This window comes from Neoarius graeffei, chromosome 15 (genome assembly GCF_027579695.1).
Source record: "Neoarius graeffei isolate fNeoGra1 chromosome 15, fNeoGra1.pri, whole genome shotgun sequence".
Taxonomy (NCBI): domain Eukaryota; kingdom Metazoa; phylum Chordata; class Actinopteri; order Siluriformes; family Ariidae; genus Neoarius; species Neoarius graeffei.
The window spans coordinates 53,760,596-53,785,961 of NC_083583.1; the positions used below are offsets into that span (position 1 = coordinate 53,760,596).

Sequence of the window (25,366 nt, forward strand, 5' to 3'; positions counted from 1 at the left end):
TTTAATAAAATAAATAAATAAATAAATACTGATAGCCTTTGTGTGCCTTTCAAACGGGCCGTTTTCTTTTGACCGGCATTGTCGACGATAATTTTTTCATGCCAAATAGAATTTAAAATATGTTAAATAATAAAAATTATAGTGGCGGCACAGTGGTTAGCACTGTCACCTCACAGCAAGAAGGTCCGGGTTCGAGCCCCGTGGCCGGCGAGGGCCTTTCTGTGTGGAGTTTGCATGTTCTCCCCGTGTCCTCGTGGGTTTCCTCCGGGTGCTCCGGTTTCCCCCACAGTCCAAAGACATGCAGGTTAGGTTAACTGGTGACTCTAAATTGAGCGTAGGTGTGAATGTGAGTGTGAATGGTTGTCTGTGTCTATGTGTCAGCCCTGTGATGACCTGGCGACTTGTCCAGGGTGTACCCCGCCTTTCACCCGTAGTCAGCTGGGATAGGCTCCAGCTTGCCTGCGACCCTGTAGAAGGATAAAGCGGCTAGAGATAATGAGATGAGATGAGATGAGATAGAGCTATCACAGGGCTACAATAAACAACCAAGTTTATTTAGTCAAGCCTTTTGATATTGAACATAAGTGTTAAATGTGATTTTTAGCTTGCGTACCCTGATTGTAAAACAACCCTTATCAGTTCTGTGCTCCAGTGGGTGGGGTAACCTTTAACCTTTACGTCACGTTATGACGTCGCTCCATCGCCCCGCCCCTTCCTGTCTGTAGTGTGATTTGGTGGGAGAAAAATAGCGCGCTTTCAACACACGTTTCAAATCGCGTGTTTACTGTTGTGATTATTGGAGTAAGTATTGAGCCCCGGGGTTACCATGGCTACAGGAGTAGCGGTGAGTGTTTGTGCCTCAGAGCCGGAGTTTGAGCGGAGTGAAGAGGAAGTGCGGAGGAATGAACCCGAGGAGGAGCACGCCTTACAGCACACCGGGCCTGCCCCGGGCCCTCAACACCGCCTCGCCAAATTACCCCTGTCCCGCATTAAAGCCCTCATGAAGGCTGACCCGGACGTGAGCCTGGCGAGTCAGGAGTCCGTGTTCATCATAGCTAAAGCCACGGTGAGTGTCTGACCTGCATGTGCTACTGCTTAACGAGCTAATGTACCCCAGGAATAAATCTAGGCGCCAGCATTCGCATTACTTACTCAGACCACTAGGACGTTTTCAGTCACAATCATTAATGTATGAAGTAGCTGCTAGCTTTAGCCTGCTGCCCTATTCTCACCAGCATCAAGTTATCTGGCGCTAGTAAGCTAACAGAGGCTCCAACTTGGGAAATTGCAAAGAGGGAGATTCTTTTTTGAAAATAGATGCTCTCAGGTCCATTTTAGGGCAATTCCATGTAAATGTCAACCTCACCATGCAAAAATAAAGCAACATGTAATACATCAAAACCACTCCCAGAGATCTCACCTAGGCCTGTATTTTACAGATGTGAATAAGTTGAACCAATTTGTAACCAACCTAATATGTCACTGTCAATCTTTCTTCCTTATAATGTAAACCCCAAGCTAAAATCAACTTTGATCATGTACAATTCTATATTATTGCCACAAGCCACAGAAATGTATGCTAAAATCCACAAAACAGCAAAACAATAGCCATCCTAAATATTATTTAAGAACTTTGATAGTTTTAGCTGATATTTAGAGAGTTTTTCAAAGGGTTATGGTGGTTAAATTGCTGATTTTCTAAACATATGCCATGTCTATTTCAGACGCGTCACATCCATAACGGAATTTCGTCACATCCATAACGCTGACTTTTCCTTCCGAAACTCTGCATAAAATACAAAATATTTTAAACAAAGATTTTTTTAATATTCACCTTGGACCCCTCTATCAAATGGATATCTCCATTTCGACATTAGGTTTACGATTTCACAGAGTTTGATAAAAATGTACAGTCACCCAAGAAAAGTGATACTTTTTCTGTCACATCCATAACGCATCTTTTATTGGCATTTTCTGGCATGCCCTAGATGTACTATGGGAATTGTTCTTGTTCTATCACTTCTCCAGTATGGTACAGCCTTAAAATATGCAACACCTGTTTAAATACTGGGAGACAATAAAACATGCACTGGGTCATTTGTTGCCATTTTGAGTTCAAGTGTCACGTCCATAATGCTGGAATTGCCCTTTAGTGCTTTCTGAACAACACGCTTCAAAACAGCGTGGAGAGAGAGAGAGGAAGGGGGGTAAGGTGCACAGTCCTGAGGTGTATGTGTTGTGTTACACATTATGGAGTGAGGTATTGCTCATTGCACATATAAATTATTGCACAAAGAGAGTCACATTATAAATTATTGCACGAGAGATTCACATTATAAAATATTACACATTTATGAAGTATTGCAAGGTAAGGTAGGTGCACAGACTTGGTGTGTGTAAGGTGCACAGTCCTGAGGTATTGCACTTATAAAGTACTGCACATAATAAATTATTGCACGAGGAGAGCAGACTATGATATTCTATACATAAACCAGCTATAAAACCATTAACTGATTAGAGCCTGTATATCCAAGTAGTGCTGTGAGAAATGAGAAAGCAAAACTAGAAAAAATTTTGAATTCATCTCATCTCATTATCTCTAGCTGCTTTATCCTGTCCTACAGGGTCGCAGGCGAGCTGGAGCCTATCCCAGCTGACTACGGGTGAAAGGCGGGGTACACCCTGGACGAGTCGCCAGGTCATCACAGCGCTGACACATAGACACAGACAACCATTCACATTCACACCTACGGTCAATTTAGAGTCACCAGTTAACCTAACCTGCATGTCTTTGGACTGTGGGGGAAACCGGAGCACCCGGAGGAAACCCACGCGAACACGGGGAGAACATGCAAACTCCGCACAGAAAGGCCCTCGTCGGCCACGGGGCTCGAACCCGGACCTTCTTGCTGTGATGCGACAGCGCTAGCCACTACGTGCTGCCCAACAAAAATGTTACAAAAACAAAAAATATGTTTCATATTTTAGATTCTTCAAAGTAGCTAGTGTTTACCTTGATGATGCTTTGCATACTATTGGCACTATCTTAACCGGGTTCATGAGGTCGTCACCTGGAATACTTTGCAATTAACAGGTGTGACTCATCAAAACTTAATTAGTGCAATTTCTTGCCTTCTTAATGCGTTTGAGATCAAACAGTAAATGGTCAATGATAAAAATACAGTAAATAGCCCTATTCCGCAACTGTAGTAATCCATATTATGTCAAGAACCTCTCAACTAAGTAAAGAGAAACGACATCCATCATTACTTTAAAGTGCATATCACGGGTAAATTCAGGAGCAAGATCAATGTAATTCTCCTATTTTATATTAAACTTTGGTCAAATATCTGTAACATTCTGCATCCTCTGCAATTTTTTTACCTTGCGCAATACCAGAAAAATTCAGTTGAAATCAAGCCATTTGAGGCGAATTGGTCCGCCTCTGAAAAAACTTGCCATTTGGATTTCCCGGGAAACATTGATTTTCATGACGTCATCTGCAGGATGCCTCCCTCTGAATCCTACGTCAGCGCTGGTTTGTTTATGAGAAAACAACGCGGTGGTTTTCTGCAAATTTCTTCAACGTTATCGTGTAATTATTAAAATGGTTAACAGATGTATTGTAGGATGGTGTAGCAACACCAATCTTGATGGGATTAGTACTCATCGTTTCCCAAAAGATCGGACAATGACAGAGAAACGGGAGCGCTTGGTCTACACAGGCTGTGCACTGAAACTGTGCAAAGCTCTCGCAGCCTGCTGGCGCTTCTGCAGATAATGTCATGAATCTGGCTCCAGACTCCCTTGGGATTTTTCCAGGCACGTTTTATTTTATTTTTTTCTGCTGTAGACAGACGGCCTTATGCAAAATGACCCTTCTGGATGAGTGTGTAAAGGGACATGCTCTCATATATATATATATATATATATATATATATATATATATATACACACACACACACACACACATATATATATATATATATATATATATATATATATATATATATATATATATATATATATACAACAAAAAAAACTAAATTGATCCAGAATATGCCCTTTAAGACATGAAGTGTCTTTTAATTAATTTAAAAAAAATTAGGTGTGTCCTAACTTTTGACTGGTACTATATCTATTTTCCACAATGCAAAAGCATAACTTCCGTCAAAGTTTTTAGGGAAATTTATAGTAGTGCTACTGGATTATTAGAGGTTTTCTCCTCTCAACCATTCTCTCTCTCACACACGCGCACACACACACACGGACAATTTAAAGTAGTCTAACTGCATCTCTTTAGACTGTGGGGGAAACCCACGCAGACATGGGGAGAACATGCAAACTCTACACAGAGAGGCCCCCATTGGCTGCTGCGCTTGAACCCAGAACCTTCTTGCTGTGAGGCAACAGTGCTAACTACTACACCACTGTGCCGCCCATGCGTGGGTAATGTCCCAGTAGTGTGAAAGATTTTTTTTTAAAAAATTAAATTGAAATGAATCGATATAATTCAAATGATAACCCAGCCCTAGGAATAATGATCTATTATTACTTGTGAGGTTAAAGTTCTTTTATTTGTAATTTTAACCATATACAGTTGGTACAGTACACAATTAAAACGAAATAACGTTTCTCCAGGACCATGGTGCTACATTAAACATCACAGGACAACAAATCTACAATCTAAACATCACAAGACTGCAGTCTACAACACACAAAGTGCAACGAGTGCAACACTGCAGACAATAAATGACACAAACAAAGTGCAGAGTTGACTGTGCATATTGAAGTTGTATATGAAAAGGGAATAAATATACGTAAACCGTGTGTGTGTGTGTGTGTGAGAGAGAGAGAGAGACATTGTAAACATCGTAAAGCAATAATGCATTATTGTCCACTGTGCAAAGATTGCAGTGCAAGTGGTGTGTTCAGCAGCCTGTGAGAATTAGTCCAGTCCCTTAGAGTTGAGGAGCATGTGGAAAGAAACTGTTAGAGTCTGGCTGTGAAGGCCCGAATGCTTTGGTACCTTTTTCCAGATGGCAGGAGGGTGAAGAGATTGTGTGAGGGGTGTGTGGGATCGGCTACGATGCTGGTAGCTTTCCGAATGCAGTGTATGGTGTAAATGTCTGTGATGGAGGGAAGAGAGACTCCGATGATCATCTCAGCTGTCCTCACTATCCGGTGTAGGGTCTTGCCATCCGAGATGGTGCAATTCCCAAACCATACTGTGATGCAGCTGCTCAGAATGCTCTCAATAGTCCCTCTGTAGAATATTGTGAGGATGGGTGATGAGCATTCCTCAGCCTCTGTAGGAAGTGGAGACACTGCTGGGCTTTCTTGGCTATGGAGCTGGTGTTGAGGGACCAGCTGAGGTTCACTGCCAGATGAACACCAAGGAATTTGGTGCTCTTGACGTTCTCCATGAGTGAGCCGTCGATGTACAGTGGAGAGTGGTCACTCCATGTTCTTCTGAAGTCAACAACCATCTCTTTTGTTTTGTCCACATTCAGAGACAGGTTGTTGACTCTGCACCAGTCCAATAGCCGTTGCATCTCCTCTTTGTTTACTGACTCGTTGTTTTTACTGATGAGACCCACCACAGTCGTGTCATCAGCAAACTTGATGTGGTTTGAGCTGTGAGTTGCTGCACAGTCATGAGTCAGCAGAGTGAACAGCAGTGTACTGAGCACACAGCCCTGAGGGGCTCCAGTGCGCAGCATGGTGGTGTTGGAAGTTCTGCTCTCAACCCAGACTGACTGAGGTTTCTCAGTCAGGAAATCCAGGATCTAGCTGCAGAGGGAGGTGTTCAGGCCCAGCAGGCTCAGCTTTCAGTGTTTCCCGCAGAAAATTGCTTAGTCAAGGTGGTGAGTCTTCGGTGGGCATCACGCGCGGCACGGATAGTGGTCCGGGGGGGGTTGTCGGGCCGTAACGCGTCACACATTGCACAGATAGTCCGGGGGGGGTAGTAGTACTACAATAATAACAAAGCTGTGTAGAACTGTAAAATAGGTATTTATTGAAATTAAATGTCACAACTACTTACAAAAACTGAGGTAAAATGGTTTCCTGGCCAATAAAAGTGCTCTCAGTACAGCAGCAAGAAAAAAGTAACAAAAAGTGCAGGTCATTTACATAAGGGAAAAACGGTTAGAAACAACATAGAGTGCAACATTTACTAGGCTACTTATGGCACATCTTGCAAGTCTTGTCCTTGCAGGCCATCCTTCTGGGTTTTTCAAAAAACAGCTCCAGTGCTCTGCTGTAATTGAACTGCCCTACTGGTGGGCTATTTATGCTAATCGTCATGCAGGCTGTGAGGCTGTCACCCTGCAGCCTACTTCGCAGGTCTGTTTTGATCTACACACAGAGAGAAATGAATATAAGATATTTAACTCAGTAGTCATCTAACATCGTGGTTTTAAGATGTGTATGAATGATGAAACTCACCCTGTTCATCGCTGAAAAGTCTCTCTCGCAATTTACGCTTGACACTGGAATTGTGAGGGCGATGGCACTGAGGAGGGAGAGGTTTGGGTAGAGGAGGTGCAGCTCTTCATACCCTGACGCCATTGCTGTTAGGACCTCCAATTGGGACTTTTCCGGTTCTGCTGAACCGTTGAATTTAAAATTAAAATGTTTGTAAATATGGCCTCGAGGACATATGGCGTAGTAATATATCCAACCACTAGGTGCCGCAGTTTAGTCTAGCTGTCAGTCCCTGCGCTGAAATGCATTACCACTTCGTTTTTTTTTTTTTTTGGACGCATTTTTTTTTTCTTGGAACCTTGCTAGGGCGGGCGGTCAAGTTACCCAGGGCGGCCGCCTTGCCTGGAAAGTGCTGGGGGAAACACTGGCTTTCCAATTAGCTGTTAAGGGAGGATTGTGTTGAATGCTGAACTGAAGTCTATGAACAGCATTTGTACGTATGTGTCCTTGTCATGGTGGCTATGGCCTCATCTGTTGACCGGTTCCGGCGATACGCAAACTGCAGGGGGTCCAGTGAGGGAGGCAGCAGGGTCCTTATGTGCCTCATGACGAGCCTCTCGAAGCACTTCATAATGATGAGTGTGAGTGCAATGGGACGGTCGTCAGTTACCCCTTTTCCACCAAATCAGTTCCAGGGCTGGTTCGGGGCCGGTGCTGGTTCACAACTCGTTCAACTTGCGAGCCAGCTGAGAACCAGTTTGCTTTTCCATAGCTTGCAGTGCTAAGGGAAGCCACGTCAGTTACGTCGCTGTATACGTCAGTTACGTCGCTACATTTGCATAAACCTTGGCATGAATATCGAAGAAACCGCAGCAACAACAATAATAATGGATGACTTCGTGTTTGTACAGCTGCTGCTGCTCGTCGCTTAAAAATGGCGATCTTTCGCGGTCTTGTTATTGTTGTTGGTCTTAACGACTCCGCCCCCCCGCTGACTTAAGTGGTTCTTTCCTCTGGCCCAGCAGAGAGTTGGTGCTAGCCTGGAACCGGTTTTTCTGGCCCAGAGCCAGTTCTTTGTCAGTGGAAACAGAAAACCCAGTTCCAAACTAAGCACTGGCCCCGAATCAGCCCTGGAACTGCTTTGGTGGAAAAGGGGCAATTGAGGCAGGACACTGAAGACTTCTTTGGCATGGGGACGATGGTAGTGGTCTTGAAGCACTTTGGAACGATGGCGTTGCTCGGGGAGATATTGAAGATTTTGGTTAGAATATCTGCCAGATGGTCTGCACATCCTCTGAGCACTTTACCGGGGATGTTTTCTGGTTCAGTAGCCTTCCGTGGGTTGACTCTGCATAGAGTTTTCCTCACATTGGCTGTGGTCAGACATAGGGTTGCAAAATTCCCGGGAATTTTCAGAGTGGAAAATTTCCATGGAAATTTCGGGAATTAATGGGAACTTTCGGGAATTTTCAAAACCAACTTTACTTAAAAATTGATACAAAAAACCAAGGTCCTTTTATTCAGATTAGGATATTTCTCTGGTTCTCTGTTCTGTTCAGAAGAACATACAAGCAAAAACAAGCATGTAACTAATTAAACAACTGAGAAAATGAATAACCACCAAATGTTTTACAAAAACAATAAGGGTTTTCCCTGGTACATGTATAATGAATTAAACAATAACCTTAGACTTTGAGAACTTATCTTCAAAAGCAACTTTAACTCTACTTATGGTTTTGAAGACTACTTCCTGTAACTTTTTTTTTTTTTGTTTACTAATTATACTTCAACAACTTGAATTCCTTTTTCATTTTGCAACTGGTTTGTAAACGATATCCTGTCAAGTAATTTTGCTTGCAAATTATCGGATTAGAAGTAATGATTAGGGTATACAGTGTTATTAAAACAATGACATTAAACAGCCTTGCTCCAGATTCAAAGAAAAAAGTGGCACTAATATATTTTACAAGCAGCAAAACTTATTTCAAGACCACTAGTAATTAGAAATTTTAAATTTTACATTTTTAAAATATTCGTTATTTTATGATGTGATACCTTTGTGATGAAATCTGTAGACAAGTCTTCAGGTTTTGTAAAATTTTGTAATAAAAATGGTCAAAATTGAGTTTTTGCAAGATTTCTAGAAATCACTACTTGTTATGCAATGAGTTAGATTTCCAGTTAATTCTTCCCAAAGGGTACGCTCAAAAAAAAAAAAAAAAATCTATTCAATTCAAAATTACTAGATGTCTTGTCCAAGGGACACTTAATAGAAATCTATTCAAATGCAGATTCAAGAGGTCCCCAACACAAAAAAAATGTATTCAAAATATGTGTAGTAGACCAAGGGATACAAGACCTTCTACACTTTTGTGGTAGGGAACTTGGGAATGCGCATTTGACCTTTGACAATTTTGACTGGATTTCTATTAAGTGTCCCTCGGACTAGATGATTGAGAGTAATAATTTTTCACTGAAAAATCTGAATACTAATATTGAAAAACTAAAAGCCTTTTATTAATTGGCCTTTAGCAATATGTCCTATTCTTAATTAGCACAAAACAGTACATAATTGAAAGAAAGGCTTAACATGGGTTTTAATTTGTTTTTCTGGGTGATGAAATGTTTTTTAAAATGTTTAAAACTTAATAAATGCCAAAATTGAAAATTCCCAATATTCCCGGGCCCTTCAAAATTCCTGGAAACTTTCCACCCCTTTGCAACCCTAGTCAGACACAGCATCTTGTCGTTGGGAGGAGGGATGGTCTTCCTCATTGCCATGCTGTTCTGTGCCTCAAACCATGCATAGAATCTGTTCAATGCATCTGGAAGGGCGGCATCATTGTCACAGGCAGGTGGTGGTGTCCTGTCGTTTGTGAGCAGAGGAACAAAATTACACAAAAAAGCACCACTTTGGATCCGGAGAGGCCGCTGTACGCTACTGCCGCACCGCCATTTTGGACTAAGATAATTACCCATGTATAATGGGTAATTATTCCTACTTCTTTATTACTTGTAGCCTTCCAAGTACTACAAGTTTTATTACTTGTATCTATTAAGAAGAGAGTTTAAACCAAAAAACGTGTCTCATCTCCAGTCAATGATGGTTAATGATTGATTGTTGGGAAGAATGGCGATTTGTGATTGGATGTTGGAAACATAAGCTTCACACACTGGTGATGTCAGTCGAACCCGCTTTCTCAACTTGTACTATCAGCATCTGTAATATGATTCTGTGTAGCTCTATGGCCCTGCTCACACTTGGTCCCACTCCAAAGATATCATGTCTAAGCTCCTGTTAGATCATGTTAGATATTTATCACCAAAAGCACAACATGTCCTAATAGTGTTCATGTAGGACTAGCTTGGGTAGCAAAATGATTTTTTTTTTTTCTGGTCTATTTCCAGGTGACCACAGTCACCCAAAGCCTCCCATTTGGCCATATGCTGTGTTGCATGCAGATATAGGACCAGATAGGAACTATTCATAGTGTTTGCCTGTTTGGCATAGCCTCTAAATTTCTTGTTGGTTGGACTACTACCAGTTGATAGTGTGTGTAGTAAGATTCAAGCTGCTTGGTTCTGTGGGAACCACACAATAGTCAGGCTTCCCGGGGCGGACAGCGCCTGACGTATGTCAACCAGCTGATGCACAATACTGGTCTCACTTCAGCAGATGAAATCAGAACTGTTCTGGGTCACAGGCCATCCTGGCATACCATCGCCAGTCGTTCCTGAGGAGACTCGACCTAGTAGTAGTAGTAGTCAAGTCAAGTCAACTTTATTGTCAAATATGCTATATATGCTCGACATACAACACAGATGAAATTTCAGTCCTCTCTGACCCACGGTGCAAACAGGCAATGCACTAAATAAAAATAGAGTAACTGAAATAAACAATATAAACAGTATAAACACTCTAGATAAGAAATAGACATAGACTAAACACTCGCAGGTGTATATACACACACACACACACACACACACACATACACACACATAAATTGGAGCAAAAGGACATAAAATAACAGTCAAGGGCACTTGAGGTATAGCAGGTAAACATGAAATAAGCAGTGTAAACAATAAACTAATAACTGTTAAGGTGAGGTAGTGCGGAATAGTGCAAATGAAATTTTGCGGAGGAAGTACAGACGCTTTTGGGCTTTTTTGGCCAGTGATGCGGTGTTGCTCCAGCCTGGCAGCAGGCTGAAGAGGCTGTGAGATGGGTGGGTGGGGTCACCTGCAATCCTGCTGGCTTTGCGGGTGAGGCGGGAGTTATAGATATCCATAAAAGAAGGGAGAGAGACACCAGTGATCCTCTCAGCTGCTCTCACGATGCGCTGCAGTCTTGCAGCAGGACACGGTGCAGGCATCATACCACACGGTGATGCAGCTGGTCAGGATGTTCTCGATGGTGCCTCTGTAGAATGTGTGCATGATGGGGGCCGGGGCTCTTGCTTTCCTCAGTTTGCGGAGGAAGTACAGATGCTTTTTTGGCCAGTGATGCGGTGTTGTTGCTCCAGGACAGGTCTTCAGAGATGTGCACACCCAGAAACTTGGTGCTGCTCACCCTCTCCACTGCAGCACCGTCAGTGGAGCATGCTGGGTGTGCGCTCTCCTGAAGTCCACAACAATCTCCTTTGTCTTCTCCATGTTCAGGCGGAGATTGTTGTCCTTGCACCACATGGCCAAGCGGCTCACCTCACTCCTGTAGATTGTCTCATCGCCATTGTTGATGAGACCCACCACAGTCGTGTCGTCCGCAAACTTAATGAAGAGGTTGGAGCTGGATGTTGGTGTGCAGTTGTGGGTCAGCAGAGTGAAGAGGAGGGGGCTCAGCACACATCCTTGGGGGGGGGGCCCCCGTGTTCAATGTGATGGTGCTGGAGGAGTTGCTGCTGACCCATACAGCCTGTGGTTTCCCTGTCAGGAAGTCCAGCAGCCAGTTGTACAGGGAGGTGTGGAGTCCCAGCTGATCCAGTTTATGAATGAGCTGCTGAGGAATGATTGTGTTGAATGCTGCGCTAAAGTCTATGAACAGCATTCTGACGTACAAGTCTTTTGTCTCCAGGTGGGTGAGGGCTAAGTGGAGGGCAGTGGAGATGGCATCATCGGTCGAACGGTTGGACTGATATGCAAACTGTAAAGGGTCCAGGGCAGGGGGGAGGGCAGACTTGATATGCTGCATGACTAGCCGCTCGAAGCACTTCATGAGGATGGGAGTGAGTGCGACCGGGTGGTAGTCATTGAAGCAGGACGGAGACAGCTTCTTCGGGACCGGGATGATGGTGGTGGCTTTGAGGCACGTGGGGACAACAGCCTGGCTCAACGAGATGTTGAAGATATCTGTAAAGACATCTGTGATGATCTCGGCACAGTCTCTCAGGACATGACCAGGAATGTTATCAGGACCCGGGGCTTTCCGTGCATTTGTTGTCCTGAGAGCTCTCCTCACGCTGTCTGGGGACAGCGTCAACACCTGGTCGCCGGGAGGTGGTGGGGTCTTCTGTGCCGTGGTGCTGTTGTCTGCCTCAAAGCGAGCGAAGAAGTTGTTCAACTGATTCAGCAGAGAGGTGGAGTTATCACGGGTCTGCGGCGAGGGCTTGTAGTCTGTGATGGTCTGAATCCCCCGCCACAAGTTCCTGGTGTCTCTGCTGTCATTGAAGTCGTCAGCAATGTTCCTGGAATACTGTCTCTTGGCCACCCTGATGCCTCATGACCAGTTGGCCCTAGCTGTCCTCAGGCCCACCTTGTCCCCAGCTCTGAAGGCGGCGTTCCGAGCCCTCAGGAGCCTGTGGACTTCCCCTGTCATCCATGGCTTCTGATTTGCCCGAATGGAGATGGTTCTGGTGACTGTAACGTTGTCCATGCACTTCCTGATGTAGGCAGTGACGGTCTCTGTGTACTCCTGGAGATCTGTAGTGTTGTTGTAGGTGGGCGCCTGTCTGAACATGCTCCAGTCAGTGGTGTAAAAACAGTCCTGGAGTGCCTCTGAGGACCCCTTTGGCCACACACGTACCTGCTTTGTAGCTGGTTTGGTGACTTTAACCAGTGGCCTGTATGCTGGCATTAGCATAACAGTGGACTGATCTGAGGCCCCAAGGTGGGGGAGGGGTATGGCTTTGTAGGTGCCTTTATGCATGGTGTCAACATTGTCCAGAGTATTGTTTCCACGTGTGGGAAAGTTGATATGTCCATAGAGTTTTGGAAACACGCTCTTGGGGTTTGCATGGTTGAAATCCCCAGCCAGGATGAGAAAAGCATCTGGGTGGGCTGTCTGCTGCTCACTGATGTGCTGATAGAGTTCATTCAGTGCTTCACTCCTGTTATTGGAGCTGGGACGGATGTATATTGCTACCAGCAATATGGCTGTAAAGTCCCTCAGCAGGTAGAATGGCCAGCACTTAATAATTATAAACTCCACCAGTGGTGAGCAGTGTTTGTAGACCACGACAGCATCGCGGCACCAGGCATCACTGATGTAAACACAGAGTCCTCCACCGCGAGTCCCCCCCCCCCCCCCCCCCCCCCCCCCCCCGACTAGCACTCTGTCTGACTGGTAGCATGTTAGCTGGGCTAGCTGAATGGCACAGTCCGAGACGCTGTCGTTAAGCCATGTTTCCACAAACACAAGGACACAACACTCACTCACAGACTTAGAAGATGAGCGGAGTAAGCGGACATAATCCAGCTTGTTGTCCAGCGAGCGTACGTTGGCCAGAGTGATGGTAGGGATAACCGGCCGGTGAGGGCTAGCCTCTAGCCTACCCCGGATACCTCCGCACTTGCCCCTTTTCTGCTTCCGCGTGTTCTGCCTGTGGTGCTTCCACTGTGGGCTGGATGCAGGAGTGGGGGTCGGTGGTTGAGCAGGCCTCCGGAGCAAACCATAGTCGCATAGCACTTCCGCGTCCGTTGGATTTATATCCGTGAATATAGTTCTGCGGATGTCGAGTAGAAACTCACAGGAGTATGTGCGCCTTAAGACTGATGGATGCGACAAAGACGAACAGATACACGCTGTTTTAAAACACAAACAGGAAAACACCATTCTGTCGGGACGGAGAGGAGCCGCTGCGTGTGTACACGCCGCCATCTTGGTTTAGCAACCAAAATGTTGAACATCAGTCTCACCAGATGCAATGCAAACCCATGGTGTTGTGTGTGACATTTTCCGTAAACAACGAAGTTATTTCTAGTAGGCTGCTGTGTACCAACAGGTAGGAACTGGAGTCATTCAAAACGCTGTCTGAGAAGGCAGAGTCTAACACATATAGGTGTAATACACAGACTACTGAAACACCTGAGAATTTTAAGGTGTGCGATTTGGCCAAAGTTCATTTGCCTATTTTCCGTAAACATTTATGTCGCATGCGGAATTTCAATTGCCTCTGTAACCGGTGTTCCAATTCTGCTGAAATTTTCAAGTTTTGCCACAAAGAAAGTGTGTTTACCTTGCTTGGATCATTGACAAGCCTAGGTAAAGTCCATCTAGCCATCCGTTATCTGTAACTGCTTATCCTGTGCAGGGTCACGGGCAAGCTGGAGCCTGTCCCAGCTGACTGTGGGTAAGAGGCGGGGTACACCCTGAACAAGTCGCCAAATCATTGCAGGGCTGACACATAGAGACAACCATTCACACTCACATTCCCACCTACGGTCAATTTAGAGCCACCAATTAGCCTAACCTGCATGTCTTTGGACTTTGGGGGAAACCGGAGCACCCGGAGGAAACCCACGCAGACATGGGGAGAACATGCAAACTCCACACAGAAAGGCCCCCATCGGCCACTGGACTTGAACACAGAACCTTCTTGCTGTGAGGCAACATTGCTAACCACTACACCACTGTGCCAAGCCTAGATAAAGTGAAGTTTAGAAATATTGAGTTTATACCACCTTCTTATTCGAAGCAGAAGAGCCTTCTTGTTGCTTCATTCAGATGCCTGGATGATGTGCACTAGGTCCCATTAAGCTCTCACTCCCTGTGATTTTGTTAACTTTAGGGTATTAGGAAATCAAAAAGTATAGTACTGGGTACATACAAAGATGTTTCAATTTTACCCCTTCTACAACATAATTGGGACCAATAGCATGACTAGGGCCTTATATATAATCTTGGTGGTTTTTCTATGGCTTGATTGCTGCACATATAGGAGCTGTGTGCTCGAGTTAGCTAGGTGCAATGACACCGCTACTGGTTCTTAATGTTATCTAATTATAACTAGCCAACAAGTTCTGATGAATATCATCCCATTTTTTGTTAATCTTAAAGGAGCTGTTTGTGGAAATGATAGCCAAGGATGCACTTGTTTATGCACAGCAAGGAAAAAGGAAAACATTACAGAGGAAAGATCTAGGTACGTTTAAGATTTTTAAGAGCAGTGACTTTTAATCTGGTTGAACCATGCTCGTATATTAGTAATTTGTGCATCTATTTTTCGACAGACAATGCTATTGAGGCAGCAGATGAGTTTGCATTTCTAGAGGGTAAGTAAACGACATACACAGGTTTGACTTCTCACTAGTCTGAAATCAGTTCTTGGGTATATTAATTGGACATCACTTTTGCTGTGTGACATGGTGCATTATCATGCTGGAAGTAGCCATTGGAAGATGGTAAATTGTGGCCATGAAGGGATGCATGTGTTCATCAATAATACTCAAATAGCCTGTGGCATTCAAGTTATGATTGATGGGAATTAAGTAGGGCTGTGCTCATTTGCCATCAGTTGCTCACGATATCGTACCATATATATATATTGCGATATATCGAGTTAAACGATGTCTTTAATGTATTGTAAGCAGAGGGCGCGAATATGTTTGGCGCCAAAATTATTCAATCAATGAGTCTCGAGACGAGGCCGTGGAGACACGGGGGATGTAATTAGCGGCTTGCGGCGTCTGTAGCAGAGCGCATTGAAACTTAATCTACTGATAACATACCGATTGAGCCACTTCCAGTTGATATTATCCAAGCAAACTTCATATTTGGGTCACCAAATGTCTAAAGATGTTATCTACTTCGTCATTTGTTGTGTTTCAATAACAAAAGTCGGACAATAAAGGCACAAATGACAGAGATATTGGATACCAATTAGACAACAAACAGCCATTACGGCATGCTGCTGCCTTAAGACACTGATTCTGATTGGCTGGCTTATAATACACCAGCCAATCAGAATGAGGGTTTCAAAAAGTAGTTTGGATGAAAAAAAGGCTCATTTCTAGTGCGCATGCCTTGAGTAACTGGAAGCGCCATTTGTAAATAAAAACGTTTTTGGTTGGAACAGGTTGCAAGCATGAATTTCCATCGATTTCTGGCATGATACATGCTTTAAATCAAGTGAAAATTGATGATAACCTGCTACAGAACCGGGAGATATGCATGAAATATGTCATATATGGGATTTTCGATTTTCAAGTGAGTAAACAATATCGTATCGTACCCCCGAAAATCGTGCATGATCGAGTATCACGAGCTGTGAGCACAGCCCTAGAATTAAGAGGCCCAAACTGTGCCAAGAAAACATTCCCCACACCATTACACCACCCCCACCAGCCTGGACTGTTAACACAAAGCAGGTTGGGTCCATGGATTCATGCTGTTGGTGGCAAATTCTGACCCTACCATCTGTGTGCCTCAGTAGAAATTGAGATTCATTGAGTCTGGCCATTCTCCATTGACCTCTTTCAACAAAGCGTTTCCGTCCACAAAACTGTTGCTCACTAGATGTTTTTTTTTTTTTTTTCTTTACTGTACCATTCTCAGTAAACTCTAGAGACTGTTATGCATGAAAATCTTAGAAGATCACCAGTTATAGAAATATTCAAACCAGCCCTTCTGGCATCAACAATCATGCCATGGTCAAAATCACTCGGCTCACATTTTTTGTCCATTCTGATGGTTGATGTGAACATTACCTGAAGCTGCTTGCCCGTATCTGCATCTGATTGTCATGATCTATTACGTTTTCTCTAAAATTGTCAGTACAAAACAACTGCATGCATTCATGACTGGTCTGCAGCATACCTTACAAATGGCCATTTTCTCATCAGTGTCTGATTTGTTATACCCAAATCATGTCCAGAAGACAGAAGTTTCTCTCTGTATCATGCTCCTCAGTACTTTGGTTTTTGTTATTGCACACTGCTAGTAGCTTCTAGTTCCGACCATATTGATATAAATTGGAATGCTGAAAAGTGGGTTTGGTGACACTGGCGATTTGGACAATATAAGAAAATATTTATCAGTAGATGTTTTTCTGTTGTGCTACAATATGTATTGCCATATTGCACAACCCTAATTCGCACAAAGCTCAATTGGTAATAATGAACCACTGATATGTCTGCTGAAGTAGCAGGATGAATTCTGAAGTGTATAGAGCTATACTTTCTGCTCAGATTCAGTCAAATGCTGCAGAACTGATAGGACAGTGCTTCACAGTATAGATGGGTAAGGATCCAAAATATACCACAAAAGTAACCTTAAGGCAGATAAATGGAATGTTCTTAAATGGCCAAGTCAGTCACCTGATTAGTCACCTAATTGAGCAGGCTTTTCAATTAATGAAGACAAAACCAAAAGCAGAAAGACCCACAAACAAGGAGCAACTGAAGGTGGCTGCAATAAAGGCCTGGCAAAGCATCTCAAGACAGGAAAGTTAGCAAAGGGGATATACACCGATCAGCCATAACATTATGACCACTGACAGGTGAAGTGAATAACATTGCTTATCTTGTTACAGTGGCACCTGTTAAGGGGTGGGCTATATTAGGCAGCAAGAGAACAGTCAGTTCTTGAAGTTGATGTGTTGGAAGCAGGAAAAATGAGCAAGTGTAAGGATCGGCGTGACTTTGACAAGGGCCAAATTGTGATGGTGAGATGACTGGGTGTGAGCATCTCCAAAATGGCACATCTTGTGGGGTGTTCCTGGCATGCAGTGGGTTAGTATCTACCAAAAGTGGTCCAAGGAAAGCCAACCGGTGAACCGGCGACAGGGTCATGGGTGTTGAAGGCTCGTTGACTTGCAGGGGTACTAAGGCGAGCCCATATGGTCCACGCCCACAAAAGAGCTACTGTAGCACACACTGCTGAAAAAGTTAATGCTGACACCTTTCTGTTTTAGCCAGCATTGAGTTTTACAGCAGTTTGTGCTACAGTACCTCTTTTGTGGGCATGGACCATATGGGCTAGCCTTCGTGCCCCATGAGAATCAATGAAAATCAGAAATCCAAAATCTCAAATTATTAGAATATTTTCTAAGCTCAATCAAAAAAGGATTTACAGGACAGAAATGTCCAACTTCTGAAAATTGTTAATTGATGCATTCAATACTTGGTTGGGACTCCTTTACCGCGAATTACTGCATTAGTGTGGTGTGGCCTGGAGGCGATCAGCCTGTGGTACTACTGAGGTGTTATTGAAGCTCAGGATGCTTTGATGACAGCCTTCAGCTCATTTGCGATTTTGGTTTGAGTGTTTCTCCTCTTCCTCTTGACAAGACCCCATAGATTCTCTATGGAGTTCAGGTTAGGTGAGTTGGCTGGCCCAGTCAAGCACAGTAACATCATGATCAGCAAACCATTTGGTCATAGTTTTGGCACTGTGGGCAGGTGCTAAGTCCTGCTAGAAAAGGAAATGGGTATCTCCATAAAGCTTGTCAGCAGCTGGAATCATGAAGTGCTCTAAATTCTCCTGGTAGACGGTTGCATTGACTTTGGACTTGATAAAACACAGTGGACCAACAGCAGCAGATGGCATGGCACCCCAAATCATCACAGACTGTGGAAACTTCAGACACTTTGGATTCTGTGCCTCTCCACACTTCCTCCAGACTCAAGTACCTTGATTTCCAAATGAAATGCAAAATTTACTTTCATCTGAAAAGAGGACTTTGAACCACTGAGCAACAGTCCAGTCCTTTCTCTCCTTAGCCCAGGTAAGATGCTTCTGATGTCTCTGGTTCAGGAGTGGCTTGATATATTAGGAATGCAACAGTTGTAGCCCCTTTCCTGAAGACGTCTATGCATGGTGGCTTTTGATGCACTGACATCAGCCTCAGTCCACTCCTTGTGAAGCTCTCCCAAGTTCTTGAATCGACTTTTTCTTGACAATTCTCTCAAGGTTGCGGTCATCCCTGTTGCTTGTGCACCTTTCCAGCCAGCCTTTTCAGCAATGACCTTCTGTGGCTTGCCCTCCTTGTGGAGGGTGTCGATGATCGTCTTTTGGACAACTGTCAAGTCAGCAGTCTTCCCCATGATTGTGGTTGTGTGTACTGAACTAGACTGAGAGCTACACAGTATTTATACTGTTTTACTCAAGCTCGAAATTAAATATTCTAATATTTTGAGATGCTGGATTTCTGAGTTTCATGAGCTGTAGGCCATAATAATCAAAATTAAAACAAAAAATCATTTTAAATATTTCACTTTTATATGAATATTAAAATATATTGAATAATATTATTGGACTTTATTATTTAATAATTATCCATTTTTATTATTATTATTATTATTATTATTATTATTAAATGGATATTATCCAAATAATGTTCCAATATTTTGAGGCGCACATGCACATATAGATAGGAACTATGTAAAACTGTAATTCCTAAACAGTTAATGCAATATTTTTGTTAAACCCGTTTATTTTAAGCTGAAAGTCTACACTTCAGTCACAATTTGATGGCTTCAGTTTATATCCATTGTGGTGGTGTATGGAGGTGAAACTGCAAAAGTTGACACCATCCAAATACTTATAGACCCAATTGTACATGTCGCAATTCAATGTGAGTTCATTTGGACTAGACAGCATTTTTCCATTCTTCACCTGTCTACTTTGCACACTATAGCCTCACGTTCGTCTTTTTAGCTGAGAGGAATAGATCCTGATGAGAGCATTTGAGTTATTGTATCCTTCCTGTCAGATCAGAAAATCTGGCCACCTTCCTCTGACCTCTCATCACCAAGGCATTTAGGCCTACAGAAGTGCCACTTCTTGGATATTTAAACCTACCTACCTACCTACCCACCCACCCTGGTGCTTGAAAGTTTGTGAACCCTTTAGAATTTTCTATATTTCTACATAAATATGACCTAAAACAACATCAGATTTTCACACCAGTCCTAAAAGTAGATAAAGAGAACCCAGTTAAACAAATGAGACAAAAATATTATACTTGGTCATTTATTTATTTATTGAGGAAAATGATCCAATATTACATATCTGTGAGTGGCAAAAGTATGTGAACCTTTGCTTTCAGTATCTGGTGTGACCCCCTTGTGCAGCAATAACTGCAACTAAACATTTGCGGTAACTGTTGATCAGTCCTGCACACCGGCTTGGAGGAATTTTAGCCCATTCCTCCATACAGAACAGCTTCAACTCTGGGATGTTGGTGGGTTTCCTCACATGAACTGCTCGCTTCAGGTCCTTCCACAACATTCCGATTGGATTAAGGTCAGGACTTTGACTTGGCCATTCCAAAACATTAACTTTATTCCTCTTTAACCATTCTTTGGTAGAATGACTTGTGTGCTTAGGGTCGTTGTCTTGCTGCATGACCCACCTTCTCTTGAGATTCAGTTCATGGACAGATGTCCTGACATTTTCCTTTAGAATTTGCTGGTATAATTCAGAATTCATTGTTCCATCAATGATGGCAAGCCGTCCTGGCCCAGATGCAGCAAAACAGGCCCAAACCATGATACTACCACCACCATATTTCACAGATGGGATAAGGTTCTTATGCTGGAATGCAGCATTGTCCTTTCTCCAAACATAATGCTTCTCATTTAAACCAAAAAGTTCTATTTTGGTCTCATCCGTCCACAAAACATTTTTCCAATAGCCTTCTGGCTTGTCCATGTGATCTTTAGCAAACTGCAGATGAGAAGCAATGTTCTTTTTGGAGAGCAGTGGCTTTCTCCTTGCAATCCTGCCATGCACACCATTGTTGTTCAGTGTTCTCCTGATGGTGGACTCATGAACATTAACATTAGCCAATGTGAGAGAGGTCTTCAGTTGCTTAGAAGTTACCCTGGCGTCCTTTGTGACCTCGCTGACTATTACACGCCTTGCTCTTGGAGTGATCTTTGTTGGTCGACCACTCCTGGGGAGGGTAACAATGGTCTTGAATTTCCTCCATTTGTACACAATCTGTCTGACTGTGGATTGGTGGAGTCCAAACTCTTTAGAGATGGTTTTGTAACCTTTCCCAGCCTGATGAGCATCAACAATGCTTTTTCTGAGGTCCTCAGAAATCTCCTTTGTTCGTGCCATGATACACTTCCACAAACGTGTTGTGAAGATCAGACTTTGATAGATCCCTGTTCTTTAAATAAAACAGGGTGCCCACTCACACCTGATTGTCATCCCATTGATTGAAAACACCTGACTCTAATTTCACCTTCAAATTAACTGCTAATCCTAGAGGTTCACATACTTTTGCCACTCACAGATATGTAATATTGGATCATTTTCCTCAATAAATAAATGACCAAGTATAATATTTTTGTCTCATTTGTTTAACTGGGTTCTCTTTATCTACTTTTAGGACTTGTGTGAAAATCTGATGATATTTTAGGTCATATTTATGCAGAAATATAGAAAATTGTAAAGGGTTCACAAACTTTCAAGCACCTATGTATGTATCTATCTATCTATCTATCTATCTATCTATCTATCTATCTATCTATCTATCTATCTATCTATCTATCTATCTATCTCGCTAGACAGTTAGCAACATTGTGTTAACTCTTGTGAACGTTGGGCATGAAAATCCCAAGAGATCAGCAGTTTTGGAAATCTCAAACCAGCCCATCTGGCACCAACAACCATGCCACGGTTAAAGTCACAGGGATCACGTTTTTTTTTTTTTCCGCCCCATTCTGCTATTTGATTTGTGTAGCTCTTGGATTGTATCTACATGATTTTATGCATTGTGCTTCTGCCACTTGATTGGCTGACTGGATAATGGCATGAATGAGCTGGTGGTTGGTGAGTGTATATTGACGACTGCAAAGTTTGGCTTACACTACGTTCACATTGTAGTAATTGAAAACCTCTTCATCCCATCTCCCATTCATTTTCCTTGGAGACAAGTGAAACACCTCCTCAGAAGACTGTAGGAGTGACAGTCATACAAAGCAGATGAGAAGAGCAGAAAAAAATTGAGAATACAAAATGGAAGAAATGGATAGTAGTGCAGTTGCAATTAAAACAGGGTCCACACCATCATGAAGGAAGTCACTATAAAAAGTCAAATATACCCAAAAGACTCCCCAGATAAGCAGGAATTAAAATTTTAATTTATTTAATACTCCAGTCCTGAACAAAGATGTCTGAAAGCACGTACAGTTGTGTTCAAAATAATAGCAGTGTGTTTAAAAACGTGAGTAAAGCTCAAAATCCTTATAATAGTTTTTATTTCCATGCATTGGGAACAATGCACATTATATTCTACATCAAAACATGAAGAAAAATGTATCAATATTTTAATTACTTTACAGAAAATGAAGAAAAATGAACATTGGGCTGTTCAAAAAAAATAGCAGTGTCTGCATTTTTCATTACAAACTCCAAATATTTACTGTATAAACTGAAAAAATCTTAAGGATTTAGTATTCCTGTGAATCACTAAACTAATATTTAGTTGTACAACCACGGTTTCTGAGAACTTCTGGCACCTGTGAACAGGTATTCCAGCCCAGGATGATTTGACAACATTCCACAATTCCTCTGCATTTCTTGGTTTTGCCTCAGAAACAGCATTTTTGATGTCACCCCACAAGTTTTCTATCGGATTAAGGTCCGGGGATTGGGCTGGCCACTCCATAACTTTCATTTTGTTGGTCTGGAACCCTGATGCTGCTCGCTTACTGGTGTGTTTGTGGTCGTTGTCTTGTTGAAACACCCATTTCAAGGGCATTTCCTCTTCAGCATAAGGCAACATGACCTCTTCAAGTATTTTGATATATGCAAACTGATCCATGATCCCTGGTATGCGATAAATGGGCCCAACACCACAGTAAGAGAAACATTCCCATATCATGATGCTTGCACCACCATGCTTCACTGTCTTCAGAGTGTACTGTGGCTTGAATTCAGTGTTTGGGGGTCGTCTGAAAAACTGTCTGCGGCTCTTGGACCCAAAAAGAACGATTTTACTTTCATCAGTCCACAAAATGTTTTTCCATTTCTCTTTAGGCCAGTCGATGTGTTCTTTGGCAAATTGTATCCTCTTCAGCACGTCTTTTTTTTTTTTTAACAGTGGAACTTTGTGGGAGCTTCTTGCCGATAGATTAGCTTCACACAGGCATCTTCTAATTGTCACAGTACTCACAGGTAACTTCAGACCGTCTTTGATCACCCTGGAGCTGATCATTGGCTGAGTCTTTGCCATTCTGGCTATTCTTCAATCCATTCGAATGGTAGTCTTCTGTTTTCTTCCACGTCTCTCTGGTTTTGCTGTCCATTTTAAAGCACTGGAGATCATTTTAGCTGAGCAGCCCATCATTTTCTGCACTTCTTTACAGTATACGTTTTACCTCTCCAATCAACGTTTTAATCAAAGCACGCTGTTCTTCTGAACAATGTCTGGAACGACCCATGTTTCTCATGTTTTCAGAGAGAAATGCATGTACAACGTGCTGGCTTCATCCTTAAATTAGGGCCACCTGACTGACATCTGTTTTTTCACAGAATGAATGATCTCACTAATTAAACTCCACACTGCTATTATTTTGAACACGTCCCTTTCACTTAATTATTCAATTACACAGACTCAGGAGCATGCATATCATGAATGTTGGGTCTGTTGGTTTTCTATGACTCTACTACACCTACTGGTAAATTATTTGCCATGTAGTAATATAATTTCCACCAAAAACAGTGATTGATCTGGTTAGTTGTGTTGGACTGCTATTATTTTGAACACAAGTGTACATAAATAGCCTACTTTTAACCTTCATGCTACAACTGTGCACTTTACTCCTGACAGCTAGTGCTTGGTGGGTTTTTTTTTTCCTTTTTTTTTTTTTAAATGAGATGCCAAGTGGTCAACAGCAGCAGAAGGGCTTGCTCATTCATTCATTCATTCATCCCCCCCACTGGGGTGTGAATATACACAATGTACTGTGAAGTATTAAAACCCAAAGGCACTGAAGGCGACTGAAGAACATGAACACTCATTTTTAAATTCAGTAACCTGTATTAATCCAGTTTTGATATTCCTGTGCCAACTGGAGGTGTTCTACATATAAATCTGTAATGTTTGTCAATCATTGTTGCAAGGTGACAATTAAGTGACATTTCTTATATTTTTTTCTTCCCCAGGTACCTTGGACTAACTTGCTCCTGTCTTCCTGTAATGAAGAAAAAATTGCTATTTTGTTTATTTTTGTACAGTTTTGGGCTGAAACTCTATTTTCAGAGCAAATGGGGTTATTTTTTAATTTTATTTTTTTTTTTAGTATGAACATGTACAGTTTAGAATATATCAAAAAATGTAAGTGTGAAATTTGTGAAGTGGCAATTTTATTTGTGAATACTACTATGCTCTTGCGAAAGATTTTAATGTTGAAATAAAATTTATTAGTATTATCATTGTATGCTGTTGGTTCAAGAAGTTTGATGAATGGCTGAGCCTTTTATGAATAAGAACTTTTTTTTAAAGGATTTATTCCAGCATAAAACTAGAGTTGAATATTTTGAATTGAATTTATTTTTGAGAGTTCAGTTCAGTTTTGTCATATGTATGTTAACACAGGGTCAACATTACAATGAAATGCGTTGAGCTCATCGGTGTGGCCATCTTACAGCACAACCAGATTTGAATTGATGATTTTTCCCTGAAATTCATGACTTTTCTGTTGGTTACCTGTTTTCAACCATCAATGTCGTAAAGCTACACTGTCCAGCATTCAATGTACAAATACATAATCCATTGGTAATACCTCCTGTGATCAACCATTCTGGAGCCCAAGTAAGATACGTCACTCTAATGCCAGCTATGCATCCTGGTTGCAAAAACAGCTTCTTTTTTTTAAAGAGGAAACCAGAGTTTATTTTATAAAATGTTTATTGGCAAGCAATATAAATATAAATTGTGATAAGTCAGCAAATATGCAACTGTGGACTGTCTACTATAAAAGTTTAAGACATCCTGTGCTTAAGAAAACAATCCCTAAAAATTTCATGCATCTAGTATGAATAGTTCAAAAGTAATGACTTCTGGAACTTTGGACTAAATCCTCTTTTGAAAGACTCAATTTCTCAGACACTAATGCAGATTCAAATCTGAAATTTTGCACACTATGTATTCGGAATAGTGATGTTATTTCTAGAAAGTATGAAGCAAATCTGAGTTTATCAGGCAGGAAAGTTTATGAAATGGGGATTTGAGGTGAATTTACCTGCATATCTTTGTTTATCGACTTGGACATTTTTAATCAGTATTAAATGAATTATTTTATCACGACAATTCTTTTGTAATATTAGGACACTTGGGTTTCTGTGTGTAGTGTATGGTGACTGTGTTTAGCTGCTGATGAATAGGGCAATGGGGAAAGGAAGGAGTGTGAGCTCCTTGCTGAGCAAATGATTCACATCTGTCTGTGATATTTGTTACAGAGCTCAAATGAACAGCGCTATTTGAAGCTTTTTTTGATAGTAAAACAGTATACAACTACCACTATAAAATTGTAACATTCACACCTAGTAGGCCAAGTATATAAAAAAGAAATGTGTATGAAAAACTACAAATTTTTAAAGCCTCGGGTGTCTGCTTTCATATGAGCTATTAACCAATACTGACATCATAAATAAATTCAATGCTGAGCACTGGCATACCCAAATGGGGTAAATTCCATTCCTTGGCCTCTAGTAAAAGAGTGAACTAACTTCCTGGAAGCCCTGCCCCTGTCCCCCATTTCACAT

At 42.1% G+C, this 25,366-nt stretch overlaps 1 protein-coding gene across 1 annotated transcript; it reads left to right on the forward strand.

Moving 5' to 3' along the window:
* Positions 1-708: 708 nt before the first annotated feature.
* Positions 709-24,039, forward strand: pole4 (polymerase (DNA-directed), epsilon 4, accessory subunit). The gene is made up of 4 exons (XM_060941636.1): positions 709-1,066; positions 14,702-14,786; positions 14,875-14,916; positions 23,765-24,039. Exons 1-4 carry the CDS (start codon positions 827-829, stop codon positions 23,776-23,778), a joined length of 381 nt encoding a protein of 126 aa, XP_060797619.1. The 5' UTR covers positions 709-826; the 3' UTR covers positions 23,779-24,039.
* The last annotated feature ends 1,327 nt before the right edge of the window (positions 24,040-25,366 follow it).